The sequence below is a fragment of the Chelon labrosus genome (assembly GCF_963514085.1).
Source record: "Chelon labrosus genome assembly, chromosome: 12".
Classification (NCBI taxonomy): domain Eukaryota; kingdom Metazoa; phylum Chordata; class Actinopteri; order Mugiliformes; family Mugilidae; genus Chelon; species Chelon labrosus.
In genome coordinates, this window is record NC_140345.1 from 30,001,066 (window position 1) to 30,020,320 (window position 19,255).

The 19,255-nt window shown below is 47.5% G+C and overlaps 3 protein-coding genes across 3 annotated transcripts; 1 reads left to right on the forward strand and 2 right to left on the reverse strand.

The window, feature by feature from the left end:
• Positions 1-822: 822 nt before the first annotated feature.
• kcnv1 (potassium voltage-gated channel modifier subfamily V member 1) lies at positions 823-6,473 on the forward strand (the record flags this gene model as incomplete). Its single annotated transcript, XM_084557217.1, has 3 exons — positions 823-1,094; positions 3,108-3,757; positions 5,180-6,473. 3 exons carry the CDS (start codon positions 823-825, stop codon positions 5,701-5,703), a joined length of 1,446 nt encoding a protein of 481 aa, XP_084413343.1. The 3' UTR covers positions 5,704-6,473.
• A 3,849-nt stretch (positions 6,474-10,322) lies between these two features.
• Positions 10,323-11,901, reverse strand: gbp (glycogen synthase kinase binding protein). Its single transcript, XM_084557243.1, has one exon. The coding sequence runs from the start codon at positions 11,058-11,060 to the stop codon at positions 10,548-10,550; it is 513 nt and encodes a 170-aa protein (XP_084413369.1). The 5' UTR covers positions 11,061-11,901; the 3' UTR covers positions 10,323-10,547.
• A 3,625-nt stretch (positions 11,902-15,526) lies between these two features.
• On the reverse strand, positions 15,527-17,692 carry LOC311497107 (uncharacterized protein). Its single transcript, XM_084557242.1, has 6 exons — positions 17,661-17,692; positions 17,179-17,289; positions 16,593-16,680; positions 16,263-16,513; positions 16,120-16,173; positions 15,527-16,022 (listed from the first exon to the last, which is right to left on the reverse strand). Exons 3-6 carry the CDS (start codon positions 16,655-16,657, stop codon positions 15,757-15,759), a joined length of 636 nt encoding a protein of 211 aa, XP_084413368.1. The 5' UTR covers positions 16,658-16,680; positions 17,179-17,289; positions 17,661-17,692; the 3' UTR covers positions 15,527-15,756.
• Between the last annotated feature and the right edge of the window lie 1,563 nt (positions 17,693-19,255).

A 19,255-nucleotide genomic window follows, 5' to 3' on the forward strand; every position in this document is an offset into this window, starting at 1 on the left:
GGAATAAAAACATCATCACATGTTGTTGACTGATTAAAGTTCAGTTTCCACGGACACCTCGTCCTCCTCATACCTCCGTCCCAGGCGCTACTTGTCCTCCATACGTCCTCCTTTAAAAGCTGTGCTGGTCTCAGAGCAGCTTCAAACATCAACCAGAACATGTGGAGGAACGGTGGCTTCGCTCGGACGCTCAGAGGTAAGAGTCCGGTCTTCAGTGTCATTAATCATATTATTAATATCATTATTAATATTAATACTATCATTATTAGAACTTCCGCAACTTCATCAAGTACAGTTTATAAGAAATATCATCATGTCTGTGACGGTTCTCAGTTATCCAGGTCACTGAATACAGACTGAAATAAAATAGAACAGAAAAGGATTAAATTAAATTAAATTAAATTAAATTAAATTAAATTAAATTAAATTAAATTAATATATAAAATAAAATACAATAAAATACAATAATAGAACAGGATTAAATCAAATCAAATAAATACATATAAAATAGAGAAAGACAAATTAAATTAAATTAAATTAAATTAAATTAAATTACGAAGAAATGCAAAACTAAAAATGTGTTCATCGTGTTCAAATGTGTTCAAGTATTTAATTATGTGTTTGATATACGACATGACTCTTTATTCATCTGTAGAAAGTCACATGATGTCGTTGATAAACAAGTTTTGGAAGAATAGGATCAGTTTAAATGTCTCTGATTGGTTGGAGGACTATCCAGGTGATGTGGAGGGATTTTACCGTTACCTCTGATTCTGATCATTTAACAGGACCTAACTAACCAATCAGCTGGCGGCGTTGGCGATGGACATCTGCAGCTCCTCTCCATTGTCTCTGGACTCCAGTGTTTTCTTCAGTGAGACGACGGCGTCCTGCGTCAGAGAACCGCTCGACGTCTTCGTCATCAATGTTGGAGGAAGTCGCTTCGTGTTGTCCCAGGAGCTGCTGGCCTCCTACCCCGAGACCCGGCTGGGGAAACTGGCGTCCTGCAGCCGAGACTCGGCGCTGGAGCTCTGCGACGATGCCGACCTCCTGGAGAACGAGTTCTTCTTTGACAGAAACTCACAGACCTTCCAGTAGGTGGTGCATTTTTCTCCAACACTGAGTCTTAACTCCTTCCACCTGACAAACCAGGTACCAGGTTCACCAGAATGTTCTGTAAACATCTACCAGTCAGTCGGTCATACAAACACGATTCTACAACTATGAACCACATGGTGACTTGACTGACAGAATCTGAACCATGTGCCTCAGTTTCATACGTGGCCCTTTGTCTCCATCTAGTGGTCTAATGGTGGTACTACAGATAATAAAGTTAGCTTAGCATTGGTATGTAGCATGCCTTGGTGACTGGTTCCCCTGGGGAGTTCCATCTGTGAACAACACGGAGGAAATCTCCATCTTCTTCTGGATTGTATAATGATCACAATGGTAGAATGTGATGATGTCCAGGATAAATAAAATGTCCAAAGGTTGAATTGTGTGTACGTTGCCTCCTGTAGTGGAATCAGGAGGATTTTGTAGCCAGATTCACTTTCAAGAGGTAAAAACCCAACGTGGAACACTTTGGGTTCTTTGGTTCTCCACATGTCCAGATGGAGAGTGGGCCTGGTTCTATTGTTACTAGAACCTTTGTGGTATTTCTCTAAACTCTTGGTCCAGTTCTAGTCAAGGGGTTGCTGAATGAGTTCAGAATGATATCATTGCTATCAGGGTGTTTTCTACTCTCTGATCTAGAAGATGTTTTAGTTGATCACTAATTAATCAGACACAATGTTACTGACACTGAAGTCTGACCTATCATAGAGACCAGGGTCCATAGAGACCAGGGTCCATGGAGACCAGGGTCATAGAGACCAGGGTCTATAGAGACCAGGGTCTTAGAGACCAGGGTTATAGAGACCAGTGTCATAGAGACCAGGGTCCATAGAGACCAGGGTCCATGAAGACCAGGATCATAGAGACCAGGATCATAGAGACCAGGGTCCACAGAGACCAGGGTCCATAGAGACCAGGGTCCACAGAGACCAGGGTCCACAGAGATGGTCCTGGTTTATCTGGTCTTCATCTCTAACTCAGTTCTGATCAGAATATAAGAAGCAGCTTTAAAACATGAACTTTGAAAGTTTTTAATAAACTTAATGTTGAAGTAAATATCAAAAGTAAAGACGGACTCGATGGGTCTAGAGTAGAACTGGTTTCTGGCTTCTATTGTAGCAGAGATCAGAGAACGACGAGAAACAAAAGCAGCTGATGAAAGAAAACACAAACGTTGTTTTGATCCAATGAGACGCAGCCGTGACGGACGCTTCAACAACAGCTGCTGCAGACTGATAGATAGATGATGACCAGCTGCTCTGCGTTTAGTCCGGACACACAATCATTTTATATATACTGTATATATACTGTATATATATATATATACTGTATATATATATATATATATATACAGTATATATATATATATATATACAGTATATACTGTATATACTGTATATATATATATATACTGTATATATATATATATATATACAGTATATATATATATATATACTGTATATATATTCACACACATATGTGTTGTCTGGGGAACACCGGTTAACCAGAGTGAAAACAAAGCAGCCTCAGGGATGTTAGAGGATTTAGAGGTAAATTTAATTCCCATCTGACGTCTGAGCTGAGCAGCACCTGAATGCACCTGAACGCACCTGAACGCACCTGAACACACCTGAACGCACCTGAACACACCTGAACGCACCTGAACACCTCATGTGGTCGTCCTAGACGTCATGTGTGCTCTCGTTACCTTCAAACCATCAAACCCTGAACTCACGTCCTTCTTCAACTATGCTAACTATGCTAACTATGCTAACAAACATCTGACCCTCCTACGTTGTAGCCAGATTCCCTTTCTAGAGGTATAAACCCAGCGTGGGACACCCTGGGTTCTTTGGTTCTCCAAACATTTATAGCGACTGTGTCGAAGGGAACAATGAGTCTGCGGCTGCACTAACTATGCTAATTACGCTAACTAACTATGCTAATTATGGTAACTAACCATGCTAACTCCCGGTGTTTGTTGTTGGCAGATATGTGATGAACTTCTACCGGACGGGTCGCCTCCACGTCAGGGAGGAGCTGTGTGAGATCTCCTTCCTGCAGGAGATCCAGTACTGGGGCATTGACGAGCTCCACATCGACCCCTGCTGCAGAGAGCGCTACTACCGCCACAAGGAGCAGAAGGAGACCCTGGACATACGCCGGGACTTCGAGGCTGATGATGATGGCGATGAGGACTTTGTGGGCGCAGCCTGCCCGGCTCTGCGCCGCCGCCTGTGGGACCTTCTGGAGAAACCAGAGTCATCTCGTGCCGCTCGCACCTTCGGCTCGCTCTCGGTCTTCTTCGTGGCGGTGTCGGTGGTCAACATGGTGCTGATATCGCTGGACCTCGGGGAGGACATGGACGCCCCGCCGCTGCTGGACGTCCTGGAGTATGTCTGCGTGATGTGGTTCACCGGCGAGCTGGCGTTGAGGTTCCTCTGCGTCAGAGACAAGTGTCGCTTCAGCCGGAGCGTTCCCAACATCATCGACCTGCTCGCCGTCCTGCCGTTCTACGTCACGGTGGTGGTGGAGAGTCTCCACGGGGGGACAACGGAGCTGGAGGACATGGGCCGCGTGGTGCAGGTCCTCCGCCTCCTCAGGACGCTGAGGATGCTGAAGCTGGGACGACACTCGACAGGTAAGATCAGAAAAATGTTCCTCTTAATCTAAACTTCATTCAGCCAGGGCCAGAGATGTGTCAGCTGATGTGTCAGCTGATGTGTCAGCTGATGTGAAGGTGTCATGATGTTGTGTTCTATTTCCTCCACTGTTTCCTGTTTCTACAAGACTCATTAACACCTGAACTGTGGAATATATTTAACTCTTTGTTGTCAGTGGATCAGTGAAGGATGGTTGTCAGGAGGACGTTTGTAGACACACTAACGTTGTTGAACGCAGCGACATTTAACCCTGAGACGTTAGTGAGGAAGTCTTTAATGAAGTCTGGTAACGAGCTGAGGAGCTCAGACCTGAACCTGTGTTTGTTAGCGAGGATAAAACCAGCTGTAGAGCTTCAGGAACTTCCTGTCATTTGGTTTCTACTCTTTCATCACAGAAACAGAAACACTTGAACAAAACTGAAATGATTTTAGAAAACTGTCCCCACATCTAGAAATAAAAACACATCAGTGGGTCACAGACGTAGAGCTTCTCTTTGCTGACGTTCGTCCGTCTGAGGACGACACAGAAACACATCAGCAGCTGAAAATAAATAAAAATCATTTATTTTAAATCCATGACGTGAGGAGGAAGCTCTGCTGCCGTCAGATTACAGCCGGAGGGTTTCTGAGGACGATGAAGAGAAGAGAGAGAAAATCTAGATTCATGTTTTTGGTGAATTCCTTCAGAGAGAGATAATGTGTCTCAGAGTGAGACGAAGACGCTTTGATCTGAAGGACACTGAATAATAGAAGACGGAGATGAAAACATGAGAGGAAACGTTTCATTAACGTCGGCAGGAGGTTTAGATCTGATGATGATGATGAGGAGGAGGAAGAAGGACGTCATGCACGACTGAAGGTCACAGACGATGCTCTAGTTTATGATTTACCCAAAACATTAGTCTCCAAAAATAAACTCTGAGAGGAGCCACCACGTCCAGACGCTGGTGGAGGATCTGGACCAGCCTGTAGAATCCATGGACGCCATGACGTCTCCTCTACGGCGCCTCAGAGCGCGTGGAGCTCCCCCTGGTGGCTGGCTGCAGTGTAGCTCATAAGCCCCGCCCCTCGATATTAAAGGGCGGGGCTCCATTTGTAGTTCATATAATACTGATGTCAGAAGCTTCATCAGGATCAGAGGAGCTCAGTTTATTCTCCTCGTTGTCTCTTTGTCCCAGGGGAGACGTCGAGTCATTCTGGGTGTGAAGCTGATTTAGTTTTAATTAAAGTCTCTTCCTGGTTATTTTTATTTTCTGCTTCGTCTCTGGAGGAAACGACAGAAACAACAAATCCTCATGAATCAGTTCATAGATGAAACCTGACGATTAAAACTGATTAAAATATTAAATATGTCCCCTCACTCCGTCTCCGTCCTCCATCGTCTGTCCTCTGTCCTCCAGGTCTCCGGTCTCTGGGTCTGACCATCGCTCAGTGCTACGAGGAGGTCGGCCTCCTGCTCCTCTTCCTCGCCGTCGGTATCTCCATCTTTGCGGCGGTGGTCTTTGCTCTGGAGCACGACCGTCCCTCGTCCACATTCAGCAGCGTCCCGGCCGCCTGGTGGTGGGCGACCACGTCAATGACCACGGTGGGCTACGGCGACGTCCGTCCTGACACGGCGCCGGGGAAGGTGCTGGCGTTCCTCTGCATCCTGTCGGGCATCTTGATCCTGGCGCTGCCCATCGCCATCATCAACGACCGCTTCTCGGCCTGCTACTTCGCCCTGAAGGTCAAGGAGGCCGCCGCCCGCCACAGCGAGGCGTTGAGGAGGTTGGCCCGCGGCTCGGTGGGCGAGGCGTCGCCGGGAGGAGGGGGCGGAGTCAACCTGAGAGACACCTATGCCCGCAGCGTCCTGGAGATGGTGAGGTTGCAGGGCCGAGAGAGGGCCAGCACCCGGAGCAGCGGGGGGGACGAGCTGTGGTGGTAGAACCGAAGGGACCATGAGCAAGGCACCGGCAACTGGACCAACATAGACTGGTTAGAGGCCTGCAGGGGCCACACGGGGTCAAATAACCGAGGGCCAATAGATTCAAGGGCCAGGTTCATGTCTTTATAAGTAAACATTCAAATCATTTCATTCAGGTGTGTTTGTTTTCTTCGTGGCTGCGTCCCGACCAGAAAAACTAAGAAACTTCAAACTGACCCTCAGGGCCCGTCCACACGGAAACGCAAAAACGCCGAAACGCATAAATTTTTCATCGTTTTGGCCTTTCGTCCACACGTATCCTGTAAACGCATTGCCCTAAAACGCACTTTTCTGAAAACGGGTCCCAGGGTGGAGAAATTCGAAAACGCAGCTCTTGCGTTTTCATGTGGACGGCGAATACGGGGAAAACGATGACGTCATCGCCACACCCCCGAGCAGCCTTCCACATCCCGCAAGACGTCTCGTAACAACATCAACAACAATGGCGGACTACATGCTAGTTTTCCTGCTGGAGAAGATATTGAGCCTATTAGGGTTACTAGGGCTAAATATCACGCTCCTGTGCCACCACGCTGAGCAAAAAAGGCGATTTGTAAACAGCGCTCAAGCTTTATGCGCATGCTCCGCATCTTCCTCTCCGTTTTTGGTGAATTTCTGAAACTGAAACAGCGCCACCTATAGGCCTGGAATAGGAAGTAGCGTTTTCGGTCGTGCTGAAACGGATCCGTGTGGACACGGATATTTCTTGAAACGATGATCGAAAACGGAGAGGGAAAAGATCGTTTTCGTACGTGTGGACGGGCCCTCAGTCCTGATTCTGATGAACGCGTCATAAAACGTCTCTTATTTATCTGTAAAGTTAAACTCAGTCTCTCTTCAATAAACTTTAAAAAGTTTAGAAATCTTTTGTCGTTCACTTTGTTTTCTTCTTCTTAAAACTCTCCATGTTCCTAGCAGGCTAACCTTGTTAGCATGCTGATGTTAGCATGCTGATGAGAGTCAGCACTACTGAGCTGGAAATAAAGTGTTCCTAATATTCTGTCCACCTCATTAACATTCACCAGGAACAGAAACACCCTGGGAAGCTGTAGCCTCCGTGAATCACCTGCTGCCTGCAGCTCTCGGTCACGTTGAGTTCTCGTTGTGTTTTCATGTCTCACCTTTAAAAGCCTCAAGAGTCCTGCAGCTGTTTCCTGTCGCCTCTCTGAGCTCAGCCACGCAGCGACGGCCTTCTCCTGAGGTCAGCGACGAAGACCTTCTCCTGAGGTCAACGACGACCTTTCAGATATCCTAGCGCTCATGGAGGCAGCCTGAAGACGTGTTTGTTTTCCCTGAATGTAGAGTGCTGTTAGCTAACGCACACGTCATGCTGTGAATGTTCATCCTGAGCTCCAATCAGGTTTCAGTGTCACTCACGCTGCTCCGCCCCAACCATCCTGCCTCCAACGGGAAACGTTCAACTACAACGAAATCAGTGACATCACGTTAACGCAGGAGGCAAGTTATCGTGCTGACGTTAGCGTGCTGTTAGCATGCTGTTAGCGTGCTGACGTTAGCGTGCTGTTAGCATGCTGAGTTATCGTGCTGACGTTAGCGTGCTGTTAGCATGCTGTTAGCGTGCTGACGTTAGCGTGCTGTTAGCATGCTGAGTTAGCGTGCTGACGTTAGCGAGCTGTTAGCATGCTGTTAGCGTGCTGAGTTAGCACGCTGAGGTAGCGTGCTGTTAGCATGCTGAGTTAGCGTGCTGACGTTAGCGTGCTGTTAGCATGCTGAGTTAGCGTGCTGACATTAGTTTGCTGTTAGCATGCTGAGTTAGCGTGCTGACGTTAGTGTGCTGACGTTAGTGTGCTGTTAGCATGCTCAGTTAGCATGCTGACATTAGTTTGCTGTTAGCATGCTCAGTTAGCGTGCTGACGTTAGTGTGCTGACGTTAGTGTGCTGACGGTAGTGTGCTGTTAGCATGCTCAGTTAGCATGCTGACATTAGTTTGCTGTTAGCATGCTGAGTTAGCGTGCTGACGTTATCAGAATCAGAATACTTTATTTAATCCTTCAAGGAAATTGTTTAAAAGGTAAATATCAGTTAGCATGTTGATGTTAGCATACTGACATTAGCGTGTTGATGTTAGTGTTCTAACTTTGTTAGCTTATGTTTGCATGCTGATGTTATTATTGTTCAGATGTTAGCATGCTAATAGCATTCTACTGATGTTAGTGTGCTGAGATTATTAGTGCTCTGATTTTAGCATACTAACATTAGCATGCTGAACCTCAGCTAACGTTGTTACCTTGCAGACATTAGGATGCTGATGTTAGCAGGATAACAGAAAATAAAAAAGTCACTCCTGCAGAATATCCTGAATCTGTGTTAATATGTTTATTATTCATTAGAGGCGGGGTCCACCCTGGACAGGTCCCCGTGAACATGCTAGCAGCCTTTTACAGCGGTTTAGAGCTAAAGTCCTATGTGAACTAGGTTGTTGTACCGAGAAGTCGATCCTTCGGATCCTCCTGTCTCTGACCCGCTGACGTTCTCCAGGTCTGGGCCAGATAGCTCCTCCCACCTGCTCTGCCTTCACAGAATTCCCAGCATGGGACTCCTCGTCGACCCAGTTCTGTCCAGGAAGCTGCTGGACACTCCCACCAGAACCTGGTTGGTCTGAACTGGGTCACAACTGATCGTCTTTGTCTCTGACGTACATTTACACTTTAAACACGATGGTTCTCAGGTTCTTCAGGTTCTTCAGGTTCTGTCTGTAGACCAAGAACCTGGAGAACTGGTTCTGCAAGAATAGAATCAAGCCGTCCAGTCTTTGTCTTTGTTCCAGCTCAGATTGTTGACGTGAACTCATCTGTTCTGTTTTCATTATTATGACAGAACATGATCAGCACCTGCAGCCTGACCTCTGACCTCTGACCATGTATCAATAGACCTGATGTAATAGTATATCAGAATATAACTGATTATAATGTAATATGTGTTCTCAGCTGGACTGAGGCCTTGGTGGAGTTCTGCTGCCCTCTGTCTGACACATTCAACACTAACATCAGGGTCTGTCTACTTCCTGGTTTGTTTGAGAGTCTAAAATAAAAATGAAATAAATCAGTTTAACCAGTTAATTGACCTTTGGTTCTTTAATGTATGAAACCAGAAGTAAGTGGACACTGTGGAGGACTACAAGTATCTGGGAGTGTACATCGACAATAAACTGGACTGGTCAAAGAACACTGAGGCTACTCTACAAGAAGGACCAGAGTCAACTCTACTTTCTGAGGAGACTGAGGTCAATGGACAATGTTGAGGATGTTCTATGAGTCTGTGGTGGCCAGTGCGCTCCGGCACGCTGTTGCATGCTGGGACAGCAGGCTGAGAGCGGCAGACGCTAATAGACTGAACAAACTGATCCTGAAGGCCAGTGATGTTGTAGAGGTGGAGCTGGACTCTTTGAACACAGTGTCAGAGAGGAGGATGTTGGTAAGAGTGGAGCCATCCTGGACAGAACCTCCACCCACTCCACAACACACTGGCCAGTCTAAGGAGAACCTTCAGTAACAGACTCATTCTACCCACATGAACCACAGAACACCACAGGAGCTCATTCCTGCCTGTGGTCATCAAACTCCTCCCACTGAGTGATGGTCACTCTTAACACCTTTAACACTTTAGACGCTGTTAATTTACCTCTGTATATTGTGAATACTTGTGCAATATTGTTTCTTTTACTTTGCGTCTTACTTTTATTGTATTTACTGTCAGCTGTCACTTTATGGGAGCAACAGCAACAAAACTATTATTCTGATTTCTCTGTTTACTTTTTGACGACAGGATAAAGGGTTTAATTTTCATTTGAGAATTTAAAAATAAAAATGTAATAATAGATTTTGTTTCTGGATTTAAAAGCAAACTTAAAACATACCAAAAATGTAAATTGATTAAAATGTACTGAAATAGATCTGACTTTATGAAAAACATGACGCATGTCTACATATTTAAACTCTTTGATTAGTTTAACATAAATAATGATTATTTGACCCAGATGACAGATCAGACAGCAGAGCGCTGCAGCCTCAACAACAACAACAGCTGTTCTATTAATAGTCTGATAATGAGTCAGATGTAGGACACGAGACAGAGCTGGAAAACAGACGAGTTTATTAAGACAAGAAAAAAGTCCTGAAAACTCAGGAACAGGATCAGACACTCCGGTACGAAGTAGTCGAGCTGATTCTTCTTCACACTAATACAAAAACAACTAACTCCTCAAGGAAGTCCTGAAAGCACCACGAAGTGTTGTCACGTGACGGCGGCCATTTTCCCCGAGAGTCACCAACAAACAGTGATCAGCTGGAGGAGGAGGAGCCTGTTGACCGACACAGTGAAGAGAGGGAGGGGCGACTCCTGAGACTGTAAACACACCAGCATCCAACATGGCGTCGGTAGCTAGGCTAACTGCTAACAGGTGTATAGTGGCAGTAAATCATCCATCTCAGATTAAAACAGAAGAAGAAGAGTTCATTGTTCTGGTCCAGACTCCATCACGTGACCCCCGCCCCTCTTTACAAACTACCCCCCCCCCCCCCCCCCATATCCGCCCCCCCCCAAACCCCCACCCCCCCCAAACACATTCAAACATAAACAACACGCCTCATTAGCCGGGCGGCTAGCCAGCTAGCTAGCTAGGCTAACAGCTAACAGCATGACGCTCAGACACGTCGATGAAAAATGTTTGAAATGAAAAAACTTCCGGTCGGACCGGGTTTGTCCCGGTCTCTGAGTCTGTGCTCGGCCATTGTCCGTCCCGGGGAGACCCCGAGACACCGAGTCCCGGTGTGTCCCTCTCGGTATCAGCAGGGCACACTGTCCGCCGCCCTGGGGAAGTCTCCACAGTCTGCGGCGGAGAACTGCAGCCTCCTCACGGCCTCTTTGATCAGGTTCCCTGACAGGATGAGGTCCTGGAGGAGCCGGTGCGGGTCGTCCTCCTCCACGCTGATCCGCTTCCTGTTCCACGGTTTGATCTGGTCCCAGTCCCGCTCGCCGTTGGACCCGGGGATGTTGTACGGGCTCGCCCGGCTGCTCCCCCGGTGTCTCCGGCTCCGGAGCCGCATGCAGCAGCCGTGGCGTTTCTGGACCGGAGCCGCCGCGCTGCCGCTGATGCCGGCGGCCGGTTTCCCGGAGCTGCCGCCACCGGTGAGCCCGTGCAGACAGGACACGGACACGGACACCGTCTTCTGGTGACCGCCGCTGTTGTTGTGAAGCTGCAGCGCCTCCCCGATCTTCGTCACCAGCGCGTCCACCTCCTTGGAGTCCACGGTGACGGACTGCTCCAGCAGGATGTAGTTCTCCTTCCGGCACGGCATGGCGGCGGAGGTCGTCGAGTTTCTGCGGGATCTGGAGCTCGTTCTCGGGATGAATGAGAGCCGCGGGCCGCTCCTCGCGCTCAGCTCCTCGCGCTCAGCACGCCGCTCGGCACTAACAGCAGCTCCTTGATTTGTAAACAATGGCTGACGTGTTGTGGACTGTACCAAGTCCGTGTGGGGGGGAGGCGACTCCTGTTCCTCCTAATAAACCCACAGCGGAGGCTCACAGCGAGTCACCAGACTGACGCTTTGCTAGAATTTAAAATACTACGGTTGAGTTTTCTAATAACGGAGCTGGGACTCGTGTGGTCGTTGCTCTAATTTCCCGCCTCCACCCCTTCCCGCCGCGGAAGTGAGCGGCTCCGTCCAAACGGACGTTACATAAGAGAGAGAGTGAGTGCAGCAAAACAAAGAGACACGAGACAAACACGGCGGCTCCTTCAACCAAACCTTTATTAAACATTTCACTATTAAACAAAACAGGGATGATGGTGGAGCATGGGTCTGTGTGTGTATGTGTGTGTGTTTGTACTGTGTTTGTACTGTGTGTGTATGTGTGTGTGTGTGTGTATGTGTGTGTGTGTGTGTGTACTCTGTGTATGTGTGTGTGTGTGTGTGTCTGCGGTAGGACACCGTGTACATTTCCGTTTCTGAGAACCAGCCCTGCGGCCTGAACCCGATGCTCCAGTCAGAGGGAGAGCCTCGTGACCATATAAGGAGCTACTATCACCGCCACCACGTGGTACGGCAGCCAATCAGAGCGGCCGAATGAAGTTTCCTGTGTGTGAACAACAATACTGGGCTGGAAATAAAAGTCCACCATTTTATCTGGTCTTTATTTATCTTAGATTATATTTATCTTTATATTATCATAAACAGCTCTGCTCTGAGTCTTCAGCTGTAGTTTGTAATAACACAGAGAGATGTTGATTGTTTTCATTTTGTAGTATTGTACCAGTAGTACTGACACGTGTTCCTAATGTTTTGTCAGTCTAAGTCAGTGGGCTAAATAACAGAAACACTTTGAATCACCAACTTTTTCAGATTCAGAGAGTTTGTTGTCATGTCACAGTGTAGAAACATTTAACTGAACAATTCAATGATTGTTTTACTGTCCAACAAAAACAAGAACTTCACTGAAGGTTCAACATGTTTCTAGACTGTGGACGTGACAATAAGCTCAGCAGACTAGTGTACCTAATAAACTGGCCTGATCTTCTTCTACTGGCTTTAAACTCAAACACTTCCTCGTTCTCTTCCTCGTTGGTGAGTCAGCCTACGGTAAACAGCAGGGTGTGTTCTTATATACACACATGAAGACCAGCCACAACATTATGACCACTGACAGGAGAAGTGAATAAGTAAACAGTAAAAAAGAAAGCTGAATGTTTGTGGAGCCAAAAGAGAAAAACAGAAAGAGTTCAGATCTTTTCCAAAACTCTGATAACAGGTAAAAAATGACGGAGATAAAAGTCCAGCGGTAGGTAGAGATCCATTAGAGACAGCAGCTGTTGATGGTTCTGATCCAGTGGTAGGTAGAGATCCATTAGAGACAGCAGCTGTTGATGGTTCTGATCCAGCGGTAGGTAGAGATCCATCAGAGACAGCAGCTGTTGATGGTTCTGATCCAGCGGTAGGTAGAGATCCATTAGAGACAGCAGCTGTTGATGGTTCTGATCCAGCGGTAGGTAGAGATCCATTAGAGACAGCAGCTGCTACAATATTCTACTGACCACATGATGGCGCTGCTGATTTACAGACACACACACTGAGATCAGAACTCAAGTGCTGGCTGGGGACGCATGTGGAGACACATTTAGATTAAGACCAGGTGGAGACACATTTACATTAAGACCAGGTGGAGACTGTGATGAAGAGGTGGTTCTTCTCCTGGTTTTATTTTTCTGATTGAACTGATATTTAATGATGAGGTGGATCAAAGCAGCTCAGCAGGTCACTGAGTTCATTTCTTCATTCAAACAGAGAGACTCTGTTTTTATCCTCCTCCCTCCTCACACCCCTCTGGGGGAGGAATGTGAGGAGGGAGCACATGGCAGGAAATCATGGCCAACGGCTGTGAGGCTGCAGCTCTGGAAACATGTAGCCAAAAGTATGTGGACACTTCAGTCTGGAAACAGTGAACAAAGATCAATGAACTCAGTCCAGACATCAGCCAATGAGAGATCAGTAACAGAGACATCAGCCAATGAGAGATCAGTAACAGAGACATCAGCCAATGAGAGATCAGTAACACAGATTCAAGACTCAATATATTATCATGTGCCCAGTGTAGAAACATGTTTCTCTGTACAATGAAATTCTTCTTTCGTCGTCCACCCTAATGCCAACAATATAGAAAATCTTATACATATAATACAAAATATAAAACAGTACAAATATCAACGTGCAAATGTGAATGTAAACAATGTAAACAGAAGCTGAAAAAGTGAACAGAGCATTATATGGCATGAAGCAGTCCATGATTATAGTCTATGATTGAAGACTCCTTCAGTCCTGAGGTCCTACATTTCACACTACCTCCGTCCTGAGGGCAGAGGAGTGTGACCAGTCCGTGCTGGGGGTGGGTGGGGTCCTTACTGATGGAGGCAGCTCTCCTGTGGACACTACGCTGGTAGATGCTCTGCAGTGGAGTCCTGATGATCCTCTCAGCAGACATCAACCAATGAGATCAACAGATGAATGACTGAGTGAAAACACCAACAATTCAAACTCTGGATCCACTCAGTAAGTGCACCATCAGTGAAATGCATTCTGGGACACCTAGCATATGGTGGTAACCAGAGGCTGTATACATATGGACAACACTTCCTCTCATTGGTCAAACTGACTCTATGTTCCCGGGGATACGGACGCCGCCATCTTGTGAGTTTGGAGTCAGAGTCTGATCAGTACGATCCATATACAGTCATGATAGTGAGCTTTCATAACCACCGTTAACTGTTGTTAACTGACATTAACTGTCATTAACTGTTATTAACTGTTATTAACTATTATTAACTGACATTAACTGTTATTAACTGTTATTAACTGTTATTAACTGACATTAACTGACATTAACTGTCATTAACTGTTATTAACTATTATTAACTGACATTAACTGTTATTAACTGTTATTAACTGTTATTAACTGACATTAACTGACATTAACTGTTGTAAATATTCATTAACTGTCGTTAACTTATGAACCGTTGTGTAGCCTCCAGTCTGAACATACACACTTCCTCACCTTACATAACATTACACACTGATCCTGTACATGTGCTCTGAGCATGTGCAGAACGTTCCCCTGCTGCAGCCCCGCGGCATCATGGGATTGATAAACAGAGAAGATATGAAGTGTGATGATTGATCCACAGCTGGTTACTGATTGTCTCTGAGGACACTTACATAAGAGTCATGTGCTCACACAGATAACTTTATTTCTTTCACTTTGTCTTCTTATCAGCAGAAAACACATTTGTACATTTTGTTATTATTTAAATCTGATCTGACGTCTGTCATCAGTCTGAACTCTGCACGTGTAGCAGTTACCCCCCCCCCCCCCCCCCCAATGAAACCTGGTCTGAATGTTGTTGTTGAGTCAGAGTTTTATTTAGAAGTGACTCAGTCAGAGGGAACCCTTAACAGGACGGACAGGAAGTAGGTCAGTGTTTGTTGTTGTGTTTCTAATTGTTTGTTGTTGTTGTTTTGTTTGTTGTCGCTCCACATTGAACCCTGTTACTGACTGGACCCTGGAACAGAACCAGATCCTGAATCAGCTCCACAATCCATGAACCCTCTGGTATCTGACCCCCCCCCCCAGGGGCCAGCTGGCCCTTGGCCCTCGACTGCCTCAGACCGGCTCCGTTATTTCTGTCCGAGGTTCCTTCTAAGAAGCTGGAAGCTGAAACCTGAACATGATCCACAGAGCAGCCAATGAGAGCGCAGGGGGAGTCAGACCTTTACGGCAGAAATAAACTTAATTATCTGTATTTTAATGTTAAGTAATGTTTATTAGTATTTAATAATTATATTTAATTATGATTTAAATGTAACATTGATCTTTTGGACTGATGAATGTGGAAGCAGCAGCACCGTGAGCCACCACAGGAGGGCAGCGTGGTCACCTGACAGGCATCAGCTGTTTTATTACTGAGGTTCATTCATTCATTCATCCTGACTTCCCTCCACAGTCTCAGAAGACGCTGTCAATCACTGATCAATCAGCTGATTGCGTGTGTAGTTTGGTTCAGTGACCTTTGACCCTGATTCACTTCCTGTCAGACAACTCTCAGGACATCATGTCCCAGGGGTTGTTTTAATCAGCTGACGGGTTAGAAGACCAGGACGGGGCGAAGGCAACTGGATGAATGGATGAATCCCCGTGTTCCGTCTGCAGGTTCATCTTCTACTTAATAAAATCTTTTTGTGTCTGGATCAATAATCCAAATAATAAATAATCACAAGAAACCTGGAGAACTTTTATTGAACTAAACATGAACATCAGAGTTCCTACTCTCAAAGAGGTCAGTGAAGTAAACACAGAAAACTCAAACTAACACAAACCAATCACAGCGTCTGCAGCAGGAACCAATCAGCTGCTGAGACCAGGACACCTACCGACCAATCAGCTGCTGAACCAAGGCCGGCTGGAAACAGAAAAACAAACCCTACGGACAACATCGTCCTCAGCGTCTCAGTGTCTCAGCGTCTCAGTGTCCCAGTCCAGCTGAGACTGTCCAGCCATCGCCATGTAGTCGTCCAGCTGTGCATCCAGATGTCTCCTGGACATGGACATGTATCTGTCCAGCTCTCTGTCCAGTCTGCTCTTGGACATGGACATGTACTTGTCCAGCTGTGCGTCCAGCTGCTTCTTTGTTGGTGCCTTGTCTTTGTTACGGCCACGCCCCCTGAAGGCTGTGGCCCCGCCCCCCTGCAGCTTCAGTCTCCGCTGTCTTTGTCCTGAGAAGAAACCAATGAAGTTATGAACCAGCAGGTGGTCACATGATCAACCCTGAGTGCTCCTACTTCCTGTTACAGTCATGTGACCTGAACTCACCTGCTGTCAGTCTCTGGAGCGGCGTCCTCTGAAGAAGCCAGCGTCCAAGTCGTCCTATACAGGGAGGACAGGTGGGGACAGGTTGATAGATGGGGGACAGGTGAGACTGATGTGTGGTCACCATGGTGACGGCTGATACTCACCCCTTCCTCTCCACCTGTACTTGTTCCTGAAGCTCCAGAAGCCTCGAGGTCCTGAGGACGGGCAGCGGCGAGACACCGTCTTCCTGCCGAGACGCATCCAGACGCTGTGTGTCCGCTGACAGAAAGACGGTCCATCACACGTCCACTGAAGACGTCCAGGACCAGCCTGATCACATGACCTGTGCTGCAGGACGGGGTCTGATGTCCACTTCCTGGACCAGGTTAGCTGATCCTGCAGCACCCGCGAGAACCTGGGGGGCGGGGTTAATTTAATTACATCATTTTAATCCGGAAGTTCAAACAATAAAATGTCACTTCCTGGTCTCGCACCGCTCGTGGAGGGAAACCTCTGACGTTCCGCTCAGATGCAGCGCCACGGGCTCTGATGGATCCATCGACTGAGCCGAACCTCGTTCACCTGCGGGCGGATTAAGAGAAGACTGAGCTCCGGGTTGATCTAGACAATAACAGCGCTCCAAGATCCGGAGAAACTAAACTGACTCAGTGTTTGTCTTCACATCGGCCTCAATCAGGACCTTAAACACCGCACACACACGCGGAGCCCCTGAACGCACCACCCGCTATGCTCCGATTAAACGAGCGTTCAAACCGTTAAAAGTTAAAAATAAAAGATGCTCGTGAGTTCGAATGTGAGTCGAACATAAGAACTGATCATCTGGTGATAAACTCTGGTCCGTAAATTAAGTTTGATTCACCGCGAGTCCTAGAAACGTTAAGTTTGTCCGAGCTGCCGCCACGTTCTCTCGCTAGCTAATGCTAATGCTAACGGGCTAAAGTTAGCTATCTGGTTGTCCCCGTCCCGCCAACAACTTAAAATTAATTATCCCACAACAAGTTTATTTTTATAAATTAATTCTACATCCACGGGTGACGGTAGCCAGCTGAGCAGCCTCACCTGTCCAGATACCTGCAGCCGTCGTCGGTCGAGTCTGAACCGCAGCTCCGTCCAGAACATCTGACACGCGTTCAGAACTCCACCGGAAAATCAGCCGATTTAAATCCGTTCCTCCAGTGAGACGATCAAAAAATGGTTTAAATAATAACGTTAAAGAAACAATAATCACCGTTAGTGGGATAAATGAAAGGATCACCTTCTATAAAACATACATTTATTCTGTATATCAACTATATTTATGAATATTATTTAAGGAAATAACAGAATATTCTGCCAACAATTAATTTAAAAGTTAATCATGAGAGAAAACAAAAATCTAAACATGTCACGCGCTCTAACAGGAACAGGAAGTGCTGAACTGTGATCAGTGATAATAATAATAAATACTTAAATACTGAGAGTAATAAACCCTACTACTGAAATAATTATAATAGTAATAAATAAGTTTACAGTAAGAATAACAATATGAATATGAATCCTACTACGAGTAACATTAACGGTGATAGTGACAATAAAGAGCGTCACAGTGGAGAGGTGGTCAGCACTGATGGTTCCCAGCCAGAAGGTTCTAGGTTCTGGTTCCTTTCTGTGTGTAGTCTGCATGTTCTCCCTGTGTCTGCGTGGGTTCTCTCCAGGTTCTCTCCAGGTTCTCCAGCTTCCTCCCACCGTCCAAAGACATGCTGGTTAGGTTCATTGGTGATTCTGCCTCTCTGTGTTAGACTGGGATAGACTGGAGACCTGTCCAGGGTGGACCCCCCCTCTAGACCAATGACAGCTGGGATAGACTGGAGACCTGTCCAGGGTGGACCCCCCCCTCTAGACCGATGACAGCTGGGATAGACTGGAGACCTGTCCAGGGTGGACCCCCCCCTCTAGACCGATGACAGCTGGGATAGACTGGAGACCTGTCCAGGGTGGACCCCCCCCTCTAGACCGATGACAGCTGGGATAGACTGGAGACCTGTCCAGGGTGGACCCCCCCCTCTAGACCGATGACAGCTGGGATAGACTGGAGACCTGTCCAGGGTGGACCCCCCCCCCCCCTCTCTAGACCAATAACAGCTGGGATAGACTGGAGACCTGTCCAGGGTGGACCCCCCCTCTAGACCAGTGACAGCTGGGATAGACTGGAGACCTGTCCAGGGTGGACCCCCCCTCTAGACCAATGTCAGCTGGGATAGGCTGGAGACCTGTCCAGGGTGGACCCCCCCTCTAGACCAATGTCAGCTGGGATAGACTGGAGACCTGTCCAGGGTGGACCCCCCCTCTAGACCAATGACAGCTGGGATAGACTGGAGACCTGTCCAGGGTGGACCCCCCCTCTAGACCAATGTCAGCTGGGATAGACTGGAGACCTGTCCAGGGTGGACCCCCCCTCTAGACCAATGTCAGCTGGGATAGACCGGAGACCTGTCCAGGGTGGACCCCCCCTCTAGACCAATGTCAGCTGGGATAGACCGGAGACCTGTCCAGGGTGGACCCCCCCTCTAGACCAATGACAGCTGGGATAGGCTGGAGACCTGTCCAGGGTGGACCCCCCCTCTAGACCAATGTCAGCTGGGATAGACTGGAGACCTGTCCAGGGTGGACCCCCCCTCTAGACCAATGTCAGCTGGGATAGACCGGAGACCTGTCCAGGGTGGACCCCCCCTCTAGACCAATGACAGCTGGGATAGGCCGGAGACCTGTCCAGGGTGGACCCCCCCTCTAGACCAATGTCAGCTGGGATAGACCGGAGACCTGTCCAGGGTGGACCCCCCCTCTAGACCAATGTCAGCTGGGATAGACCGGAGACCTGTCCAGGGTGGACCCCCCCTCTAGACCAATGTCAGCTGGGATAGACTGGAGACCTGTCCAGGGTGGACCCCCCCTCTAGACCAATGTCAGCTGGGATAGACCGGAGACCTGTCCAGGGTGGACCCCCCCTCTAGACCAATGTCAGCTGGGATAGACCGGAGACCTGTCCAGGGTGGACCCCCCCTCTAGACCAATGTCAGCTGGGATAGACCGGAGACCTGTCCAGGGTGGACCCCCCCTCTAGACCAATGTCAGCTGGGATAGACTGGAGACCTGTCCA